General features: G+C 40.3%; 1 protein-coding gene and 1 long non-coding RNA gene across 10 annotated transcripts in view; one reads left to right on the top strand and one right to left on the bottom strand.

The window, feature by feature from the left end:
* The window catches only part of cacna1c (calcium channel, voltage-dependent, L type, alpha 1C subunit), a 231,715-nt gene that overhangs the window by 163,659 nt on the left and 49,113 nt on the right, over positions 1 to 18,943 (top strand). For 5 of the 9 annotated variants that reach the window (XM_035996125.1, XM_035996124.1, XM_035996123.1 and 2 more), the window contains exons 11-13: positions 1,168 to 1,227; positions 6,078 to 6,168; positions 10,494 to 10,520. In XM_035996125.1, coding sequence (XP_035852018.1) covers positions 1,168 to 1,227; positions 6,078 to 6,168; positions 10,494 to 10,520 — 178 coding nt within the window. The remainder of the gene's footprint in view (positions 1 to 1,167; positions 1,228 to 6,077; positions 6,169 to 10,493; positions 10,521 to 18,943) is intronic. The other 4 variants (XM_035996127.1, XM_035996126.1, XM_035996128.1 and 1 more) reach the window with 1 other exon arrangement.
* On the bottom strand, positions 16,404 to 17,962 carry LOC116060000. The gene is made up of 3 exons (XR_004107429.2): positions 17,720 to 17,962; positions 17,496 to 17,633; positions 16,404 to 17,418 (listed from the first exon to the last, which is right to left on the bottom strand). It is a non-coding gene; the product is annotated as an uncharacterized LOC116060000 (long non-coding RNA).

Below are 18,943 nucleotides of genomic sequence, written 5' to 3'. Positions count from 1 at the left end.
GTTGGAAGTATAGCATGTAAAAATATGTTAAGTAGATTTAATATTTTGCCTTTTTAAAACTAACGTATCAGCGTACTTCGGACCGTTCTCTTTGAAGGGAGAAAATGTTCTGTTGTCTGTTTGTCTCCACCGATAACATATGAACAACTTAATTGTCTGTGGCTATTATTGAGGTCATCAAACAACCCCTACAGTAAAGTAAATAAAAAAAAATGATGTTTAAAATGTGTATTAACGGCATGACACAGTGTGTGGAGTTGGATTGGCTGCCTCCTGTGTTTGTGTTGAATATTGTGATAATGGAGGTCATACAAGGTAAACATAATATTTCTATCAAAATGTCCTGCTATGTATATTTGATCAAAATCTATTTGTGAGAGCTGTTTTATGTGTGTGCACTTTTGAATATGGTGGTGTCCAAGAAACCGGTTTTCATTCATCATTATTATCATCTGCAATTTAGTCAAAGCTAAAACAATCCTTGAGCAGTGATTAGTTAATTGAAATGGATAACTATAATAACTAATAACTATAATACATTGATTATGGTATGAGTGCATGTGTGTTTAGCTGTGTATTTGCATATATTATTGTGCTATACAAATTAATTCAAAGAATATTGCTTGCACTATTCTGCACTATGCTTGGACAATCATGTGAATCACTGAAAAAATGAGCAGAATCTAACGATAGAATGATCCTAGTATGGAGGAGCACGCTTATGAATGTACAGGCTCACAGTGATGGAAATAATGCGAGAGAAAGAGGTGAAGTGGACGGAAAACATTAGCTACTGTTTCTTTTTACCACAGAGAATAAGAAGGTTTTAGTTTAGATATGATGGCAAAATCTGGCAATGAAACACTCTAAACCACTAAATTGTACAAGAGAGAAAAGGCCAGTAATGCCTCTTTGCCAGTTATGCTAGTAATACATCTGAAATTATAGCTGGAGTAATGTAATGAGGTGTGACTGTAAAGAGAGAATGTCATTTTTGCAGAAGCAATCATGTTTCTTTACAACAGGCTGTATGTATGTCATCAGAGCCAGATTTTACAGTGAGTGTGCATTTCCGTATTTGTGCTGATTGTGAGTACCTATTTGTGTGTATCCATGCATGTGTGTGTGTGTGTGATTGTGTTGCTGAGCCATGCTCTCTATCCCCAGGTAAGAGCCAGCGTTTTCAATCTCTTCGTGGAGCCGTGAAGAAAAATGCGGCTTTCCTTCGTAAGGCGTGTGCGTCTGTCTGCATGGTCCAACACTAGTTAAAGATTTACTGGAAACGTGATTCCAGACTTGCAAGCAAACTGCACCTCCTCTTCCTCTTCCTTCTCCTCTCCTTTTCCTCTCCTTTTCCTTCTCCTCTCTTCTCCTTTTCCTCCTCCTCTCCTCCTGCATTGTAGTAAGCACCTTTTGTTCAGTGGCTGCCTCTCAACACTATAATGTTGTTTGTTCTTATTGTCTCGCTGACTCCTTTTGTGCACCTTCCATTGAATAATAATCTCAAGGCCATATATATTAATATTATCTCGCAGTGGAGACTTGGACTTTTGCCACCAATTACTATCCCTGCTGCTGGCATTATTGCATGTCTCCATTGCATTACAACCTTGTCCATGTTTCATGTTCTTTAACTTTAAATGTCATATAATCGAAAAGACGAGTCTGCAACTATAAGTACAAGGAATAGGGATACAGTATGAGGAGAAAACATTTCTGTATTGAGATGCAGCCACCGTTTTCCTTCATAGGATCATAGGAAAGGAAACCGTTCGCATCTGCCTGACTTGTCTGAAAATAAGAGGACAATGTCATCACAGAAAACAACTGAAGTGCAGTTTACACACTGTACATGACAACTAAAAACATTTGTAATATTTGTGATGTCACAGTCCTCTCCTATTTGTTTCAGATTCCTTTCCCTAAAATCCCTCTGCACTGTTGCTAGCCATGCTAGCTATGTTAATAACAAATAATAGAGAAATAGCTTCAACCTTTGAATTTTAGCCTTTTTAATAAATTTCACCCAGCACTTGTCATATTGTTGAGTAGAAATGTAAGTTCTTTTTACTGACTTCAGTGTTGAGTGCTTACATGCTAACAAGCTGTTTATTAGTTGTTTTTACTCCCCAATATAATGTGACAATTGCCTAGTGAGCAAAAAAGAGGGTCTAAAATTCAAAATATTACATTAATGTATTAAATTTAGACTGCATGAAAAACCTGATGTTCGGAATATTTTGTCTGGGATTTAAACTGTAAATTCAAAGTCACTTTTGGGCAGTTTGAGGTTTGGTATTAGAACCCCTTAAAATATCTGAAAATGACCAATGGAGATGATGGCATCTGACTTAACCTCTATTTCAGTATGTGGACACAGACACAAAACAGATCTGTACACTAGTGCACAAAAACACACACGTTTTTTTCTTCAATTACTACTGTAGTGGCACGTACCAAAATTGGTAAGAATGAATGAATCTTTGTTTCGTTGAAAAGGTGTGACCCTTCCATGTCTTTCTCATTCTCTCCCTCCCATGCTCCTTGTTCCTTTTCCTTCATTTTCCTTCTCCATCTCCTTCCTCCTCTCTGCATCTCAAGTCTTTGGGGTTTACTCTAACAATAGGCATTAAACTAGTTCAGAGCTCTATTGAGGAGAAGGCACCAGACTGGTTTTATATTTGAAAGGCTTTAGCCTCGGGAGAGACTGTAGGGCCCCGAGTGCTTTTAACTAAGTAGCATAGCAGCAGGTGGCACGTGTCGAGGTGGTAGAACATACAGCGTGTTCACAGCAGAGGACTTAATGTTCAAAGAGACCATCATGATCTCTACAGCACAGAATTCATCCATCACCAAGCATGTGGCAAAGTACACTGTTCACTCACTCTAGCTTACTTTGATGTATTATGTTAGCTAAGTGCTTACAAGCCAGCTCTTAATATAAAACACAACAAAAAATAATCCTTTGGAAATCTGCTGTGGGAACTAGGTTGGCCTACAAAAAGATGCTTTAGGGCCCTATTTTAACGATCTAAGCACACGGCGTGAAGCGCATGGCGCAGGTGCGTTTAAGGCGTGTACAAATCCACTTTTGCTAGTTTGATGGCAGAAAAAAGGGTTTGTGCACCGGGCGCATGGTTCAAAAGGGTTGTACTTAGTGTCTTCATTAATTCATAGGTGTGTTTTGGGGCGTAACATGTGAAAACCAATCAGAGTGTCATCTCCCATTCCCTTTAAAAGCCAGGCGCGTCTGTACCTTGGCGCATTGCTATTATGATGGCGGATTTGCACCGTAATATTTTTATTTGTAATCTTTTGCATGTTTGTGTGCTGCTGCGCTTCCCTGTGTTTGTGTAACAAGCATAGTGTGCGCGCGCTGTGCACAAGGCTAGGCGCATTTTACTAATGCACTGTTAATATAACAATGAAATGCTGCGCTATTGACTTTAGACCAGGTTTTTGTTGGTCAATGGCGCGATCACTTCCCGCTGCCTCAAGATAGCAATATGCCAAGAATGTACCTGAACACACTTGCCTATAAGACCTGCCCATGCCACATGCCCAGGGGCGCAAAGATGGGCACAGGTGCATTTGCTATTTAAACGACGTGGGCGCTGTACGGTCTTAAAATAGCAAAGACACTTGCATTGGGCTTTGCGCCGCTCTGCGCCTGGTACAAGATAGGGCCCTTTATGTCAAAACCGGACACTGTTTGTAGTTTTATGTTTACACTCAGGATTTGAGAATGAGGAATGGCTTGATGATTGCAGCCATCTTTAGCTTGGGATGATCGCTTTAGCTTTACTTGATTGCCTATTTGGCAATCAAGTAATATATTGAATATTTTATGAATCCAAAAATGGATTCACGTTATCTCCAATATCTCCATGACGCTTTAACCTACCCTCATTCTGTGTTTTAGCATGGTAGCTAACACCAGGGCCTTTCGAAAGAGGGTTTTAGTGCGATGGTAGCCCTTCCAGAAGTTTAGTAATCCGGCTTGAAACTTCTGTGTCTTTTCAGAGACTTTGCACAATAATTCCAGAACGATAAATCCGCGACTGAACAGTTATTTAGTCATTTTGTTCTATCAAAAGCGTTATTTTTACTGCCACTGCCATCTTGGCTTCTGACATCAGACTGCTGGCTGTGTCGACCAATCACATGAAGGCATTTCAGGAGACAGGCAGCTTGCTCAGCCAATAGATAACCCTAACCAGGGCCTTGTATGTAGTCTCTGTGTATTGCAAGCAGACACAGGCAGGTCAGATGCAGCCCTGGATGTGGAAATGAGTTTGAGTTGAGTCTGATGTCTAATAGCAGACAGGAAATGCATTGAAGATTACACAACTAACTTTTTGGATAAAAGCGTATGGACTTTTCTGGGTAAAACATCTAAATAGTTTTATATTTGTGTTAGTTACAGTGTTTATTTTTGTTTCCCTTGATTGCCAAGACTTGGGAGAACAATTTTCAAAAGCCAGAAGTTTTGTTTATTATTGTTCTCTGTGTGATTTCAATACATTTCTGTGAGATTCAATTTCCGTTTAGTTTATCTTTTGTATTTATAGTCATATAACAATTTATACATTCATGTCCCTGCAGCATACATATCCTGATAGCCCAGGTTGTTCTGGAAAAAGGTTATACAAGCATTGTTACACAAGGAAACCAAAGATTGGGAAAAATGGCTTGGACCTTAGAAATTTCCCATTAGCAAATATGCATGGAATAATATTAAAAGCTCAGTAGACATGCAGAAGGGCCAATGTCAGGGTTGAAAATGGCAGATATCTTAATTTAATATTTAATATATTTAAGATGCACTGAGATTCATATCAGTATCTGACTCTGGTACCCAGAGGGTGTGACAATAAGTGTTTGAGGTGACAGTGAGGGGAGTGCAGCTTATTTCCACAGGCAGGCAAAGACTGACAGAAGCAATAAAAATCAACGTATTACTTTATATCAGTCTCTAAACCAGCCATCCCCACATTCATCCCATGTTTCCCTCTCCCTCTATCTATACCTCCCTCGATGCTTCCATAACTCCCTCCCTTCAACTTCTTTATATTTTCACTTCGTTCTACTTCTTTTTCCTCCCTTCCATCCTGCTGCCAATTCATATTACATCAGTCTCTGGCTCCCATTTTCCCAGTATTTATCCTTCCATCTTTACACACCATTACACTTAACACTTCTACTACACTTCTTTAAATAAATACAAAGTGACACAGTGCAGTCTCTCTGTGGCTTTATAAACAAAGAAAGATTGCGCTCAGTGAGCTTCCTACCTGTTTACACATCTGCAAAAAAGCACAGAGGTAATGGACGTTTTTTTCAGATGTTTACGCTGGCATAAATCCAGCCAAGCTCTCACAGCTTGATTAAAGTTAAGAAGACAGAATAACAGACATTACAAGTTTTTTCAAAACCTTGGCCACAATTAAGCTCCATCATCCCCTGCAACGTTTGCAGACCAAAGACCAAAATCTACAGCATGTTTTCCTTTCAATCTTCATGAGCTATAAAATCACAAAAGGGTTTTGTTAAGATTTAGTTCACAGTTTAGTTAAGCAATCCTTAGAAGCTTAGAAGTTGAAATCCATGCTAATAGCTGTTGACGAGGTTGTGTCCTAGGATCCCTAACTGGTAAATATAGTTGGAAACTTAGTGTGTGATTAGTTAGATAATCAGAGCAAATAGTATATTTCTATGAAATACTTTTTTATAAACTTATAGAAATTTGATTTTTTTTTAACAGTGTTTGACCCAGAATCCAGTGCAGCTCCTCAGTACTTGCCTATAGAAGATTGGATGCACTTTTTAGCTTTTAAGCGTGTGTGTGTGTGTGTGTGTGTGTGTGTGTGTGTGTGTGTGTGTGTTGACTGACATTTTGGAGTCTACAGTGTTTTGAGCTCAGGGTTTAGAGTAATAAAAAACTGTGTAAGAATTGTGTAAGTGAGGATGTGCAACCCATTTCCCTGTCCTGTTAATTCATCTTTCTCTTCTTTTTCTGTCTTTCGTTCTCTTTCGTCACCTCTTCTCCTCGGGCTCTGCTCCTCGCTGTCTCTCAGTGAGCATGCCAGCCAGTGAGAATGAATCAGTCAACACAGACAACGCCCCCGGGGGAGACGTGGAGGGAGAGACCTGCTGTACCCGGCTAGCGTAAGTATCTTACCTTTCTCATACACACCTCTCCTCTTTCTCTGCCTCAGCTCTCTCAGTCATCTTCTGTCAATCCCAAGGGTGATTGGGATTAGAACTTCAGTAGTACAAGTTGCTCAACCTGCCTCTATCCTTCACTGATCTCATAAAGCCAGACCTCTGTCTCATTAAGCTCACAGAGGGTTTGGAAGAATTCATGCATTAACGCTGGTTAGAGGAGACTGACAGTAGGTTGTCATCATACTCCAAACTGATACAACTTTAATAGGGAGAACTCAGGTGGATCAGAGGAGACAACTAGAGGCGGTCATTTTTTATTTTCACAGCCAATTAAATGACTAATTTTCCCCAAAAAAATCTGTGGCCTTGTTGAAACGTAGGTTGGGCTAAGAGGAATGAATCCTACACTAAAACACAGTGCCTTATTCTTTTTTTCTAGTATACCACACTTAAACAACGCAATTGAATTCTGTAATTGGTTCCAAGACTAGTTGCTATCTTTTTTTTAGCTGAAAATTAAAAGTTTTTTTTTTAATCTTCCTTGTGGGCTAACTTTTTATATTAAAATATAAATGTCATTCCAAAAAGTATATTTTCATTAGGTAAGAAATACAGGTTTATAGTTTGTACACTGTAATGTGTGTTTTTAAAGGACAATTATGGCGCAAAACAAACCTAGGGGTTATTAACAGATGTGTACCCACTCTGTCGCTCTCTGGGACATGTTTTCATGCTAATCGAATGAGTTTTTAGCTTGAAAGATGCTAGCGTGGACCGCCGATTAGCTTACAACGCTTCGGGGCACAGGGAACGTAAAAACAAATCGCTATTTATACCACTAAAAAGGCTCAAAATATCACCACACTTCAACGGTAGCATAATGAGGGTCCCTAAATGTTAACCGAAGCATTGAGAACTTTGTAAGTGTACAGACAGATAGATTATAAAGACACTCCCGTTCATGTTTACATGCCGCCGCCGTCTTGGAAACCAGTCATGATTTACAGCTGGCGATGCAAACTAAAATCAAAAGCAATTTGCTCAATATATCTGAAATAATCGCACTCTGCATAACTTGTCTAGTGTACTTACTCAGTGGATAACTGTCCATCTGGTCCCTCCGGTCTGGGTCGCCGAAAAAGTTTCAAGTACAGCCCTGTTTATCAGAGAGGGGAAATCTTCAGACTCTACAAAACACTGTGTCTCTTGGGCATTGCGACGCAACAGGTCCCACTCCGTGCAACACAGACACTCCTGTTCGGTGGCCATAACTTCACAATGTCCGCAGGTACACCACCAGTTTCCCGAAGTACGAGGCTGTGTTGAGGCATTGACTACCGGTAGCTCTCTCTCTCTCTCGTAGCCCTTTCATGGAGCTCCCGCTGCTCTTCGTTCAATAAACTGAACACTTATAAAGTTCTCAATGCTTCGGTTAACATTTTGGGACCCTCATTTTGCTACCGTTGAAGTTTGGTGATATTTTGAGCCTTTTTAGTGGTATAAATAGCGATTTGGTTTTACGTTCCCTGTGCCCCAAATACTACCATTGTAAGCTAATCGGCGGTCCGCGCTAGCGTCTTTCAAGCTAAAAACGTATTCGATTAGCATGAAAACATGTCCCAGAGAGCGACAGAGTGGGTACACATCTCTTAATAACCCCTAGCTTCGTTTTGCGCCGGAATTGTCCTTTAAGTAAATATATCCAGTGTTACTTCCGTTTTACTTGTAAAGTAGCCTACTTGTCACTGAAAAGGTCTGTGACATTTTTCTTTACAGAAGGCATTATATAAATTCATTAACAGAAGAAAGACCATTTCCAGAAGTCAAAGTTCCCTTTGACTCTTGTGGTACAACGAAAGTTTTACCATCATTTGGGAATAAACAAAAAGTAGAAAAGCAGGACGTCTATCATGGCTACATCTAATCAAATTTTTTTCATTTTGCTCTCTCTGTCTGTTTCTGCTCTCTCATTCTCACCTTTGTGTGTTTGCTGGTGAAGTGCTTTCCTCCTCCCATGTGGGAGCTCACGAACAGCTGACTCACATGCTCCTGCTCCCCCCTATCCTTTCATTTCTACATTATTCAAACACGTGTGTTGCTTTCTTTCTTAGACACGCACAGGAGCCGTGACCCCCAGCGGGCCCACTTCAGCACACACGAGCAAACACACCTACATACAAAACTGTGCATTACTGTGAACGTAGCAGAATTAAATAGAGTAAGTTGCTGCTCAGTATGAAATAGACAATTTATAGGGGAAATCAAACTGATTCAAGGACACTCGTGATCAGAGGAACAGTAAGGCCAGTTGGCACACTTCGATGGCACACTGTTGTTTATCTGTACTCTCACTATCCATTTGTTACTTTGTCTTTGTTATGTTGTTTGTGTTTATTTGTCCAGTCAGACCTAAACAACTCAAAGCAAAGGATACATTATATCTGATTCTTCAGGAGGTGCCACATACCCAATACAGTACATAATGCCAAATGCCAAATAGAAGTTATAGTAAAACCATAATTTTGTTACCTACAAATTAATACAATTTGTATAAAACCTGATACTTTCAGTGTTTGTCACGTCTTTATTCCATTGCTATGGAGACAGACGTCGGGTTAGGAGCTACTTCGACGCCCACTGATCTCCATAATCGAGACGGACACATGGAGAGAAGAGATGTGTGTACTGTCAGCCTCCATATCCAGCCAGTCAGTCATTATTTTCTATCGTTCAGTCAGTCAGTGAGTCATTTTATTGCTTTAGTCAGTCAGTTGGTCAATCAGCCAGCAGGTCAGTCAATTCATCTGCTTTTACAGACAAAATCAGTACACAGTTGCTCACTTATTTAGTTTCTCAAAATTAACGTAGAAGCAATAAAATAAAATTTAAATTCAACAAAAGGAGCCGTAAAGATACTAACATGTACATCATTGAATGTGGTCATCACATTCACCAATTCACCCTTTGTACTGTTTTGTGCACCAGGTTTGGTTATCATTAAACAACCCTTGGCTAAGAGAAGAAGCCAATAATCTTACCAGCATGTCTCTCCTCTCCTCTCCTCTCCTCTCCTCTCCTCTCCTCTCCTCCAATGTCTTCCATAATCTCTTGTCTTCCGTACTTTATGTATGTACCTTTTGCTGTTACAGTGGTGAACAATCAACAGACATTTTTCTATTAATACATTGTGTTTTTTTCACACCAGGGAATTGGAGGAAATCCAAACTTAAAGCATTTTTTTTCTTTTGACTGGATGCCACTGTATGCACATGTGTGTGTTTGCTTGGGGTGATTTGTTTAGAAAAAAAGTGGGTGATCTTACTGATGTTCATTCAGTTCTGTAGAGAAAAGACAAGACTGGCAACTTTTGTAGTAGTGTAGTTCTCTTTAGTCTCTAAACTAGCAAATGTTTACCTGGTGATATAAGGTAATTGCATCTCAAAAGGGCAGGAAATACTAGACCCACACAACTAAGGGTGTTTTCACACCTGAAAGTCTGAACCAAGGTCCGGACCAAGGTTCATGTTTTTGTTATGTTGATCCGGTAAGTTTTGGTTTCACACTGCAGTTATGCAAGCACACTAAAGATCTATACATGACAAAACTACGTCCTGCCGTCATCACATACGTGAGCTGCGTCTCCAGATACTTATAATTGATTGGTTTGTAGACGGGCTTCCCCGTCCTCTCGTATCCTCTCTCTGAGTTTTTTCAACTGACTGCTGCTCTCCCCCACTGCCGCAGCTCTTTTTGTTTTGTTGTGATGTTGAGAAGCAAGACACAGGAACTTTCTTTCTGGAGCATTTATTCAGAGACAAACGGAAACCTACACTGTACATTTACTACCACTAAACAAGTAAACTGCTGATGTATTCTCTGCTCTGATAGCCGACAGCTGTCTGCTCTGAGCGCATTCACCGTCACACACTCTCTCATGTAGCCTACACACTAAGCACCGAGCTATTCCCTGGTCTTGTAACACAAGGAGAGCCTGCCAGAGCTTCTTGTATTTGGTCCGAAAGTCCGAAACATCCAAAAAATGCTTTCACACTATAAACGAACCGGACCATGCTTGGTCCGGACCGAGACCACCTCTTTTTATCGGACCAAAATTTGGTCTTTTGATCGGATGGTTGGTTCGGATCAAACTGGAAAGTCTGAAAGTCCGGATCAAATGAGGTAGGTGTGAAAACGCCCTAAGTTGTTCAAGGAACATTTTTGCTAAGGCAAATATTCCTTTCAAATCACCCCTTTCATGTTGTGTACCTGTCTATATGTGTGTTATGTGTGTGTGTGTATAATCCATTCTGTTTTCTGTGTTCCAGAAATAGGATCTCCAAATCCAAGTTCAGGTTAGTACATGTTGTTTACCATAGTCTTTTAATCCACCTACTGTAATTATGAAGGTAAATATGGTGCAAAACGGGAGAGCTTGTAGAATACGATGTGAGAACTTGCAGAACAAAAAATCTGAACTTGTATGTTAAAATTTGCACTTGTAAAAATTGAATTTGCACTTGTAAAAATAAAATTTGCACTTGTAAAAAATATTCACACACATGTGATCTGAATTTGAAGTCATACAAAGAAAAAAAACATGAGAGCTTGTAAAACAAATCTGAACTTGTAAGTTGAAATTTGCACATGTAGAAAATGTTCACACACCTGTATTCTGAATGTGAAGTTACAGAAAAAATATTCACAAATGTGTAGATTGATATTTACATGAACACAATGACAGCTGCAAACTTATAATGCAACATTTACTAGTATACTTTTTTTTTTACTCTGGTTCATTTTCCATCACAACCACAACTCAGTGATTACAACCTCTCGAATCTGTCACTGCAACTTCACATATGTGCTCTCTCGCATCACAAAGTGGCGAATCTGCGCACCTCGACTTTCACAACACTCTTGACGATACATTTGGTGCAAAACTAATTTGTACCTGTGGACTTAGGCTGTGGAGCTCTGAGCTAACAGAACGGGAAAAGCCTTCTTATATACAGTCTATGGGAAAAGCAGGGTTTCTATCGCCAGATGAGGGACAACTCTGTCCGGCTTATTTATGTAGCATGGAAACTTGGTGGAATGGATTGGAGCATGCTAGCGTTAGCTAACTAGCAGCCAGCCCGCTTCTAAATAAATACCTTTTAATTGTCTAAACATTTTTAACAGTCAAACTAAAACACTGGCGGTGAGCTCCAGGGCCTGCAGCCGCAGACGGACCGTCATCAGTGGGTAACAGGTGCTAAGTTTCGCATCCCTGCCGAGAATTGCATCCACTAGGGAAAATAATGATTTCATAAGGCAAAGTACTGTTTAAAAACTAGGCAATAGTAAATCTCTTTGTCATGTTCATCAATAATGATTAGAATTTTAGAAGATTTAGAGACATGCTACCTAGATGCAATTTTCGGCAGCAATGAATTCTGCAGAAATGATTGTTTCTGCCCAAGCGGGTGCAATTCTTAGCAGGGATGCACAACATCAGCAAAGCAAGCTCTGGTCATGGCCGGGGGATGGGCCGCTGCTACCGGATGTGGGGCTCTCCGTGTCCCGCTGGAGCTCCGACTGCAGGTCGAGGTCGGCAGCAAAGCTTTCTGGCAAAAGCAGTGTTGCTACGCTGGTCGATCCCCACTGATGACGGTCCGTCTGCGGCTGCAGGCCGTGGAGCTCACCGCCAGTGTTTTAGTTTGACTGTTAAAAAGTGTTTAGACAATTAAAAGGTATTTATTTAGAAGCGGGCTGGCTGCTAGTTAGCTAATGCTAGCATGCTATTCCACCAAGTTTCCATGCTTCATAAATAAACCAGACAGAGTTGTCCCTCATCTGGCGATAGAAACCCTGCTTTTCCCATAGACTGTATATAAGAAGGCTTTTCCCGTTCTGTTAGCTCAGAGCTCCACAGCCTAAGTCCACAGGTACAAATTAGTTTTGCACCAAATGTATCGTCAAGAGTGTTGTGAAAGTCGAGGTGCGCAGAATCGCCACTTTGTGATGCGAGAGAGCACATATGTGAAGTTGCAGCGACAGATTCCAGAGGTTGTAATCACTGAGTTGTGGTTGTGATGGAAAATGAACCAGAGTAAAAAAAAAAAGTATACGAGTAAATGTTGCATTATAAGTTTGCAGCTGTCATTGTGTTCATGTAAATATCAATCTACACATTTGTGAATATTTTTTCTGTAACTTCACATTCAGAATACAGGTGTGTGAACATTTTCTACAAGTGCAAATTTCAACTTACAAGTTCAGATTTTTTTTACAAGCTCTCATGTTTTTTTTCTTTGTATGACTTCAAATTCAGATCACATGTGTGTGAATATTTTTTACAAGTGCAAATTTTATTTTTACAAGTGCAAATTTTAACATACAAGTTCAGATGTTTTGTTCTGCAAGTTCTCACATCGTATTCTACAAGCTCTCCCATTTTGCACCATATTTACCTTCATATGTAATTTCTCTACTACTGTGGTACTTGTATGGTCACTGGATGTGTGTGTGTGTGTGTGTGTGTGTGTGTGTGCGCTTGTGTACAGTAGTACACAGGAAACACACCAGACTGACATAGAAAGAGAGAGCCTTGTGGCTGGGTTGGCTCAGTTGGAAGACCAGGCGCACATATACATATAGGTTTATGCCTTGACGCAGAGGTCTAGGGTTTGAGTCCGACCTGTGACGATTTCCTGCATGTCTTCCCCCTCTCTCTCCCCTTTCTCACTTAGCTGTCCTGCCCATTAAAGGCGGAAAAGCCCCAAAAATACAGTAATCTTAAAAGAAAGAGAGAGCCTTGCTCTTTAAAGGAATAGTTCAACTTTGGGAACTTTCTTTGTTGGAAGGAGTTAGATGAGAAGATCAATTTGGTAAATATTAATCTACAGCCGGTTAGCTAAGCTTAGCACAAAAACTGGAAGCCTGGCTTTGACCAAAGGTAACCCACCTACCAGCACCTCTAAAGCTCACTTATTAACATAATTTAACAAGTCTGTTTAATCTGTACAAAACCTGCGTTGGAAAAAGCAGCAAGCTGTGGTTCTAAGGGGGGGGGCGGGCGTTTATGTGCCAAACTATTTCTTAGCTGGGCACGATAAATAATTCTTACATTTGGAAAGAGCCATGCTGGCTGTTTCCCTTTTTCCACTCGTTGTGCTAAGCTAAGCTAACTGGCTGCTGGCTTTAGCTTCATATATAACTCATCTAACTCTCGGCAAGGGTGCAAATAAGCATCTTTTCCAAAATGTTGAACTTTTCCCTAAAAGAGAATTGGTCATTTTCTAAATAATAAGGTGTATTGGCCTCATTAGTGCCAGGAAATTATTGTGTTACTGTAACACAGGTTGTTTTGAAAGGCCACACCAGATGTTTTTACAAATTACAACCGCAGACATTAAAAATGACGTCTTTTTCTGTAAGAATGCATGTCCGCCTGTGTTGTGTTACATTTATTGTGTGCATCATGGTAAAAGCCTCTGTGTGCCATAACTGACTCTAAATGGCTCACACACTTAGACACACACACACACACACACAAACAAATATTGGTGAAACATGAATTTGGAACAGGCAGAGAATAACACTTCCTGGTGACCTGTGTTGATCTGTTTGAAAAGAGGTCTCGCAGTTACAGTTACAGTACAAATCTCTTTGCAACCATGTCTGGTGTTACCAGAGGAGAAAGTGGTCAAGTACAAATAATCTATAGACACCCACAACAAAAAAGACAGATACTTAATTAGGGCAGTTTTGATCTGGGTTAATTTAGTTGTCATGAATAAAAGCTAATTGATCTGAGAGATTTCCTCACTTAAAGCTTTAGTGAGTAACTTTTTGATATTAATGAACATCCGTTACATTCAAGCCATTGCCAAATGAGTTGCTACAAAGCGAATTAAAATTTTAGCTCCACAAAACTCTCTCTGTATTTCTCAGTATGGCTATGTTACGAAAATGGTGTCGTCCGGAGACTTTCGCGCACAGAAACTCGAGTGAAGATAATTACCTCTTCTGAAGAGTCCATCATGTTTTTTTAATCCTTCATGTCCTCCTTGGCTACTAGCAACTACGTGGGGAAGGGGTGGGGGTGGTGCGCTATCACGGAAGGCTTGTGTCATGTGGCTGCGCCAACAGTTTTGTTATCATTACTTATTTCCTCATGGGGGCTACAGAAACTACGCACTATAGCTTTAAGTTACTGTGAAAGCTGTGGTACAATCAAGGGGGTAAGCTTCTCCTCGGACCGCGAACCTCCTATGGCGCCATTTTGATGCTAATAAGCCATCACCTCCCGTTAGCATTCCATTGACTGCCATTCATTTTGGCGCCACTTTGACAGCAAATAACTTTACATCTGAAGCGTTTAAAGACTATTTGTCCATTGTTTATTTCTAAAGAAACACGACAATGTATAAAAGCCTCCATTACCTTGTACCTCATGTTATAGCTCCGTAGCAGACGTTTTTGTAAAAATAGGCTAACGATTGTGTCATAACCACGCAACTTACTGTCGCATAGTAGAGGAATTACCCAAGGGTGTAAATCCCAGGGGGGGTCGGGGAGGTTAGGACCCCCCCCCCAGAAATATTATTAAAACAATGCTGTGTATTGTAAATAACATAATGATGTATACTTAAAATATCTGTGTAAGCAGTAAAACAATACAAACCCCAAAAAAATGCTTTTTAAGTTTAGAAACATTTTGAGTCAACCCCCTTGCCTTGCTTAGTCATGACAAAAAAGTTTGCTATGTTAGTGTAATATAATGTAACGTTACCTAGCTTATAGCTTGTTGGATAGAAATGCACCCACTATAACTAACGTTACTTACTAACGTTATGTGTGTGAACTGATATAAGGGTTAATATTGAAGATCTACAGTTGTGTTTTGCTCAATATAAAATTAAGTGGCTGATCAGTTAAATATATATCCTCTATCCCAGACGAAACCTAATATCTATGTGGAGGACGCAAGATCATTTTATAATTATAATATGACCACGTGGTGAACCTATGAACCTAACTCATATTTAGACATCTGATGTTAAAGATTTGTGTTGTTGCTAAAAATGACAGAGAAAAGAAAAACAGACATAAGATCCTTTTTCAGTAGGCCTACACCAAAACACCAAGTAAGTACAATAAGTCCTCATATCAAAACAATTTGGTAACATCTTTATAAGAATGGGTGCTTATGGAAATACTAACGTCACTATGTCACAGGCAAAGGAGACAGAAAGAACTGAGGAACAGGGAGACCAGGGACAGTCAGGTGTAGAGTCTCAGGGAGACCAGGGACAGTCAGGTGTAGAGTCTCAGGTAAGTGTGTTGAGCTTAGTTAATATTTTTGGAGCTGTGTGGCCATCAGGGTGAGCAGATGAGCTTTACCAGTGGCTCACTAATTTACATTATGATCAGCTCATTTAACAAGTGTACAATAGCAACACTTTTTCAAAATAAGTCATTATGTTTTAAGGTATTTTTGTGGCTTGATTATAAACTTAAAAATAAATATAGAATATACAAAGAATATTTTGGTCAAATTTACTCAGCTTTTTTATTGAATCAAGAGAAACCCTGAAAAGAAGGATAATGGTACAGTCTCCATGCTACACTAATGATGGTATTAAGGCTTTCCTCTGTGAACACATGTCCTCTACGAGTATAATTGTGGCTGTATTATTTGTGTCCCCTTCAAAAATTGCTCTTCAGAAATTTTATGTTTATTGTCCCCCCCTACTGTTAGATCAGATTTACGCCCATGGAATTACCGTATAGTACAGGAGAAGCACGCAGGCAGTTTTGTCTCACGTTAGCTGTTTAAGTGTAATTACTAATGTTAACTAACATTTTAGTTAGCAATAATTAGCCTGTGCCTATGTTATCTCCTTACATATACCTACGCTCTCCGTCTCTGCAATATTCGGAATGATTGAGATTTCTCTTGGCACAGCTACCAGAAGACTTACAACTTTCAGACACGTTGCTCACAGCACATTTACGTCATCTTTCTCAGTTGGAGGCTGCGCAGTAACGCTCAGCCATCACCGGAAAAGTGCTTCTAATGGCCTTCACTGGTCTCCGTCCAGAGCAGCGGGGTCTGTTGGTCCATTCTTATATACTGTCTATGGGTACAATGCTGATCTTACGTTATAAGAATTGTTGTGATAGAATGCAAAACCGATTTTACCTTGTCATAGTTGAATAACGACAGTTCGGTGGGTAAATTGGACACATGTGGCGGCACGAGAGCTGACAAAACCCAACACCGACAACGCCACCCTGGGAATTTCGCCCAGAGATTTTGTTTGAATCACTATGTGTAATGCTATCAGTATAATTTTTAAGGACCACAGGTCAGTTTACAAAGGCGCCAAAGACGAGGTTCAACTTTCACAAAGAGTACATTTTTATTTCAATAAGAATAATCAAGGTTAAAAAACAATCAATTTAAAAACACATTCACACCAAAAAGGGGGAGAAATTATAATAATTAGGGCCGAGGCTTACCAGTGGAGGGGGAGAAGGGAACGAGGATGGTAAAGGATCCCAGGGAAAGTCACCCGTAAACACGCAAACAAAAACAGTGAACACAGCAAATGAAAACGGGGAGACACACAGCACACAGGATACCACCACCCGGACACCAACACCACCACCTTCGGCTCTCAGCAACTAAAAATAGGGGAAGAGATGGGAAACACACACACACACAATTGAAGGGGGTTCACTCCCCAACAATAGTGTCAAAATCAATATTGAAAATGAAAAGAGCAAACTGAAAGAAACTTAACACCGGATATCAATTCAAAACGAAAGACACTTATCAAATCAAAACAATAACCATAATACTAATTATCATTATAATTAGAACAAAACAATTGGAACAGAACAAAAGAAATTCAAGAGCTACTAATGAAAGAAAAATAAACTCAATAGTAGAACATAACTTTTAACTAAATTGAAACCAAACTAACAAAAAGAAAAGAAATAAACTTGATCAACTCTATTGATGTAGGGGGCTAACCCTTCTGCTACATTCACACACTTAAAAAGAACTCATGCCCACACATCAGTGGCCGGACAGCAAGCCTCCACGGCTGCGGCAGCAAATGTTCGGATCGTGCACCTTGAAGGCAGACCGCAGTACCAATAGTAGAGTCTGTAGTCAATCGCGTGTAGGCAAAACAAACAGCTGGTGGTTGAGATGCTCGGCGACTAACAAGAATCTCCGGCGGCTTCAGTCCAATCCTTAGTGTTTACACAAAACAACAATTAACACCAAATAAACCTAAAGAGGTAACTCCTACCGCATTTAGCCCACATACCGTTCAAGCAGAATTTGAGTCGATCCGGAGGGAGGAAGCTCCAAGAATGCAACGTGCACAGACAGCTATCAGTGCTACTCGCTTTGCATTAACTATGTTCCCTCGATGAGGTGGAGGATGAACCTGCCAGCTGAAGATCTACAAACGTTTGATACATAGTAAAATAACAGAAGCGAATAACGGTAAAAAAAATGAGTGCAGAAGCAGCCAAACCGCCACCTTACCTGACGCCCGAGCAGACAACTCACAGTGAGCACAACCCGGAAGTATAGCGCGCTCCCGTCACCAACGAGCAAGAAAGGCAGCGGGAGGACAACTGGCTGTTTTTATACGGGGCTACGCCGTTATGATTGGCCAGAAGCGCGCCAATAGTTATGAGCTGAAACTCATACTGCTACACATACATAGAAGCTCAAAATCCCATTGATACCCCTTTACTATGCAAATCTCACATTTTGAAACTGCCGCTGAAAACGGGCAAATCTGAACAAAGCTAAAAGTTGACATAAGCATCTCAACTCCTAGTCTTCTGAATCTAGCTAGGTCATGCAGATCTCCAGAGGTCCGCTATTTAATTACTAAATTCACTTCTGAGACTTTTTTATGCGAGAGATCAACTATGTAGAGGTCAAATATGGGCCGTTTTACGAAAATTGATGGCTAATTGCAAATTCCGACTGTTTGTCGCAGTTCAGCAGGAGCTCAGCAGGCTACGTGACAGCGGCCGGTGCTGCCTCACCGCCCGGCGTGTCCTACTTCGAAAGTGAAGCTAACTAGCCGCGATCTGTACACATAGCTAGGATTGAAGGGACAGTAGCAGCTAACGAAATTCCTAATGTTCACAAAAATGCATTAAATTGAAATCAGACACCATTGTTAGCTTTATAAGACCTTGGGGTATATGTTATATAAGTGGGTGACGAAATTCAAACTGTAAATATACTCTAATTATGCCGGCAGCTAGCAGCCAGCCAGCTCCGCGGAGCCCCGAGCCCCGGTAGTCCAGTAACCGAGAAACGGTGACTTTCACTGTATGGAGTATGGAGGTTGCCGTTTTCTCGTCAGACTGTGTGGAGCTCCTAAAGTCCAACACGTCTTACCAAATTTGCAATTAGCCATTGATTTTCGTAAAACGGCCCATATTTGAGCTTTATATAGTTGATTTCTCGCATTAAAAAGTCTCAGAAGTGAATTTAATAACGAAATAGCAGACAAACAATGTATAACTTTGCAGTGTCTGAAATATGAGACCTGCTGTCTAGTCTCCAGTGGATGTGTATGTGGTTCGCTCAAACCAATCAGCGCGCAGCTCATCTAAATATTCATGAGCATATCATATTTGGAAGAAAAGCTCTTGTTACAAATAGGGCCATATTCACAGGGTAGTTAAGGACCCATAAAATAGCATTCGAGCAATTTTCAGCCCAACCAATGTTACATACCCTATT

This window comes from Sander lucioperca, chromosome 20, assembly GCF_008315115.2.
Source record: "Sander lucioperca isolate FBNREF2018 chromosome 20, SLUC_FBN_1.2, whole genome shotgun sequence".
In the NCBI taxonomy this organism is placed as follows: domain Eukaryota; kingdom Metazoa; phylum Chordata; class Actinopteri; order Perciformes; family Percidae; genus Sander; species Sander lucioperca.
This window is presented reverse-complemented; position numbering and strand designations above follow the sequence as displayed.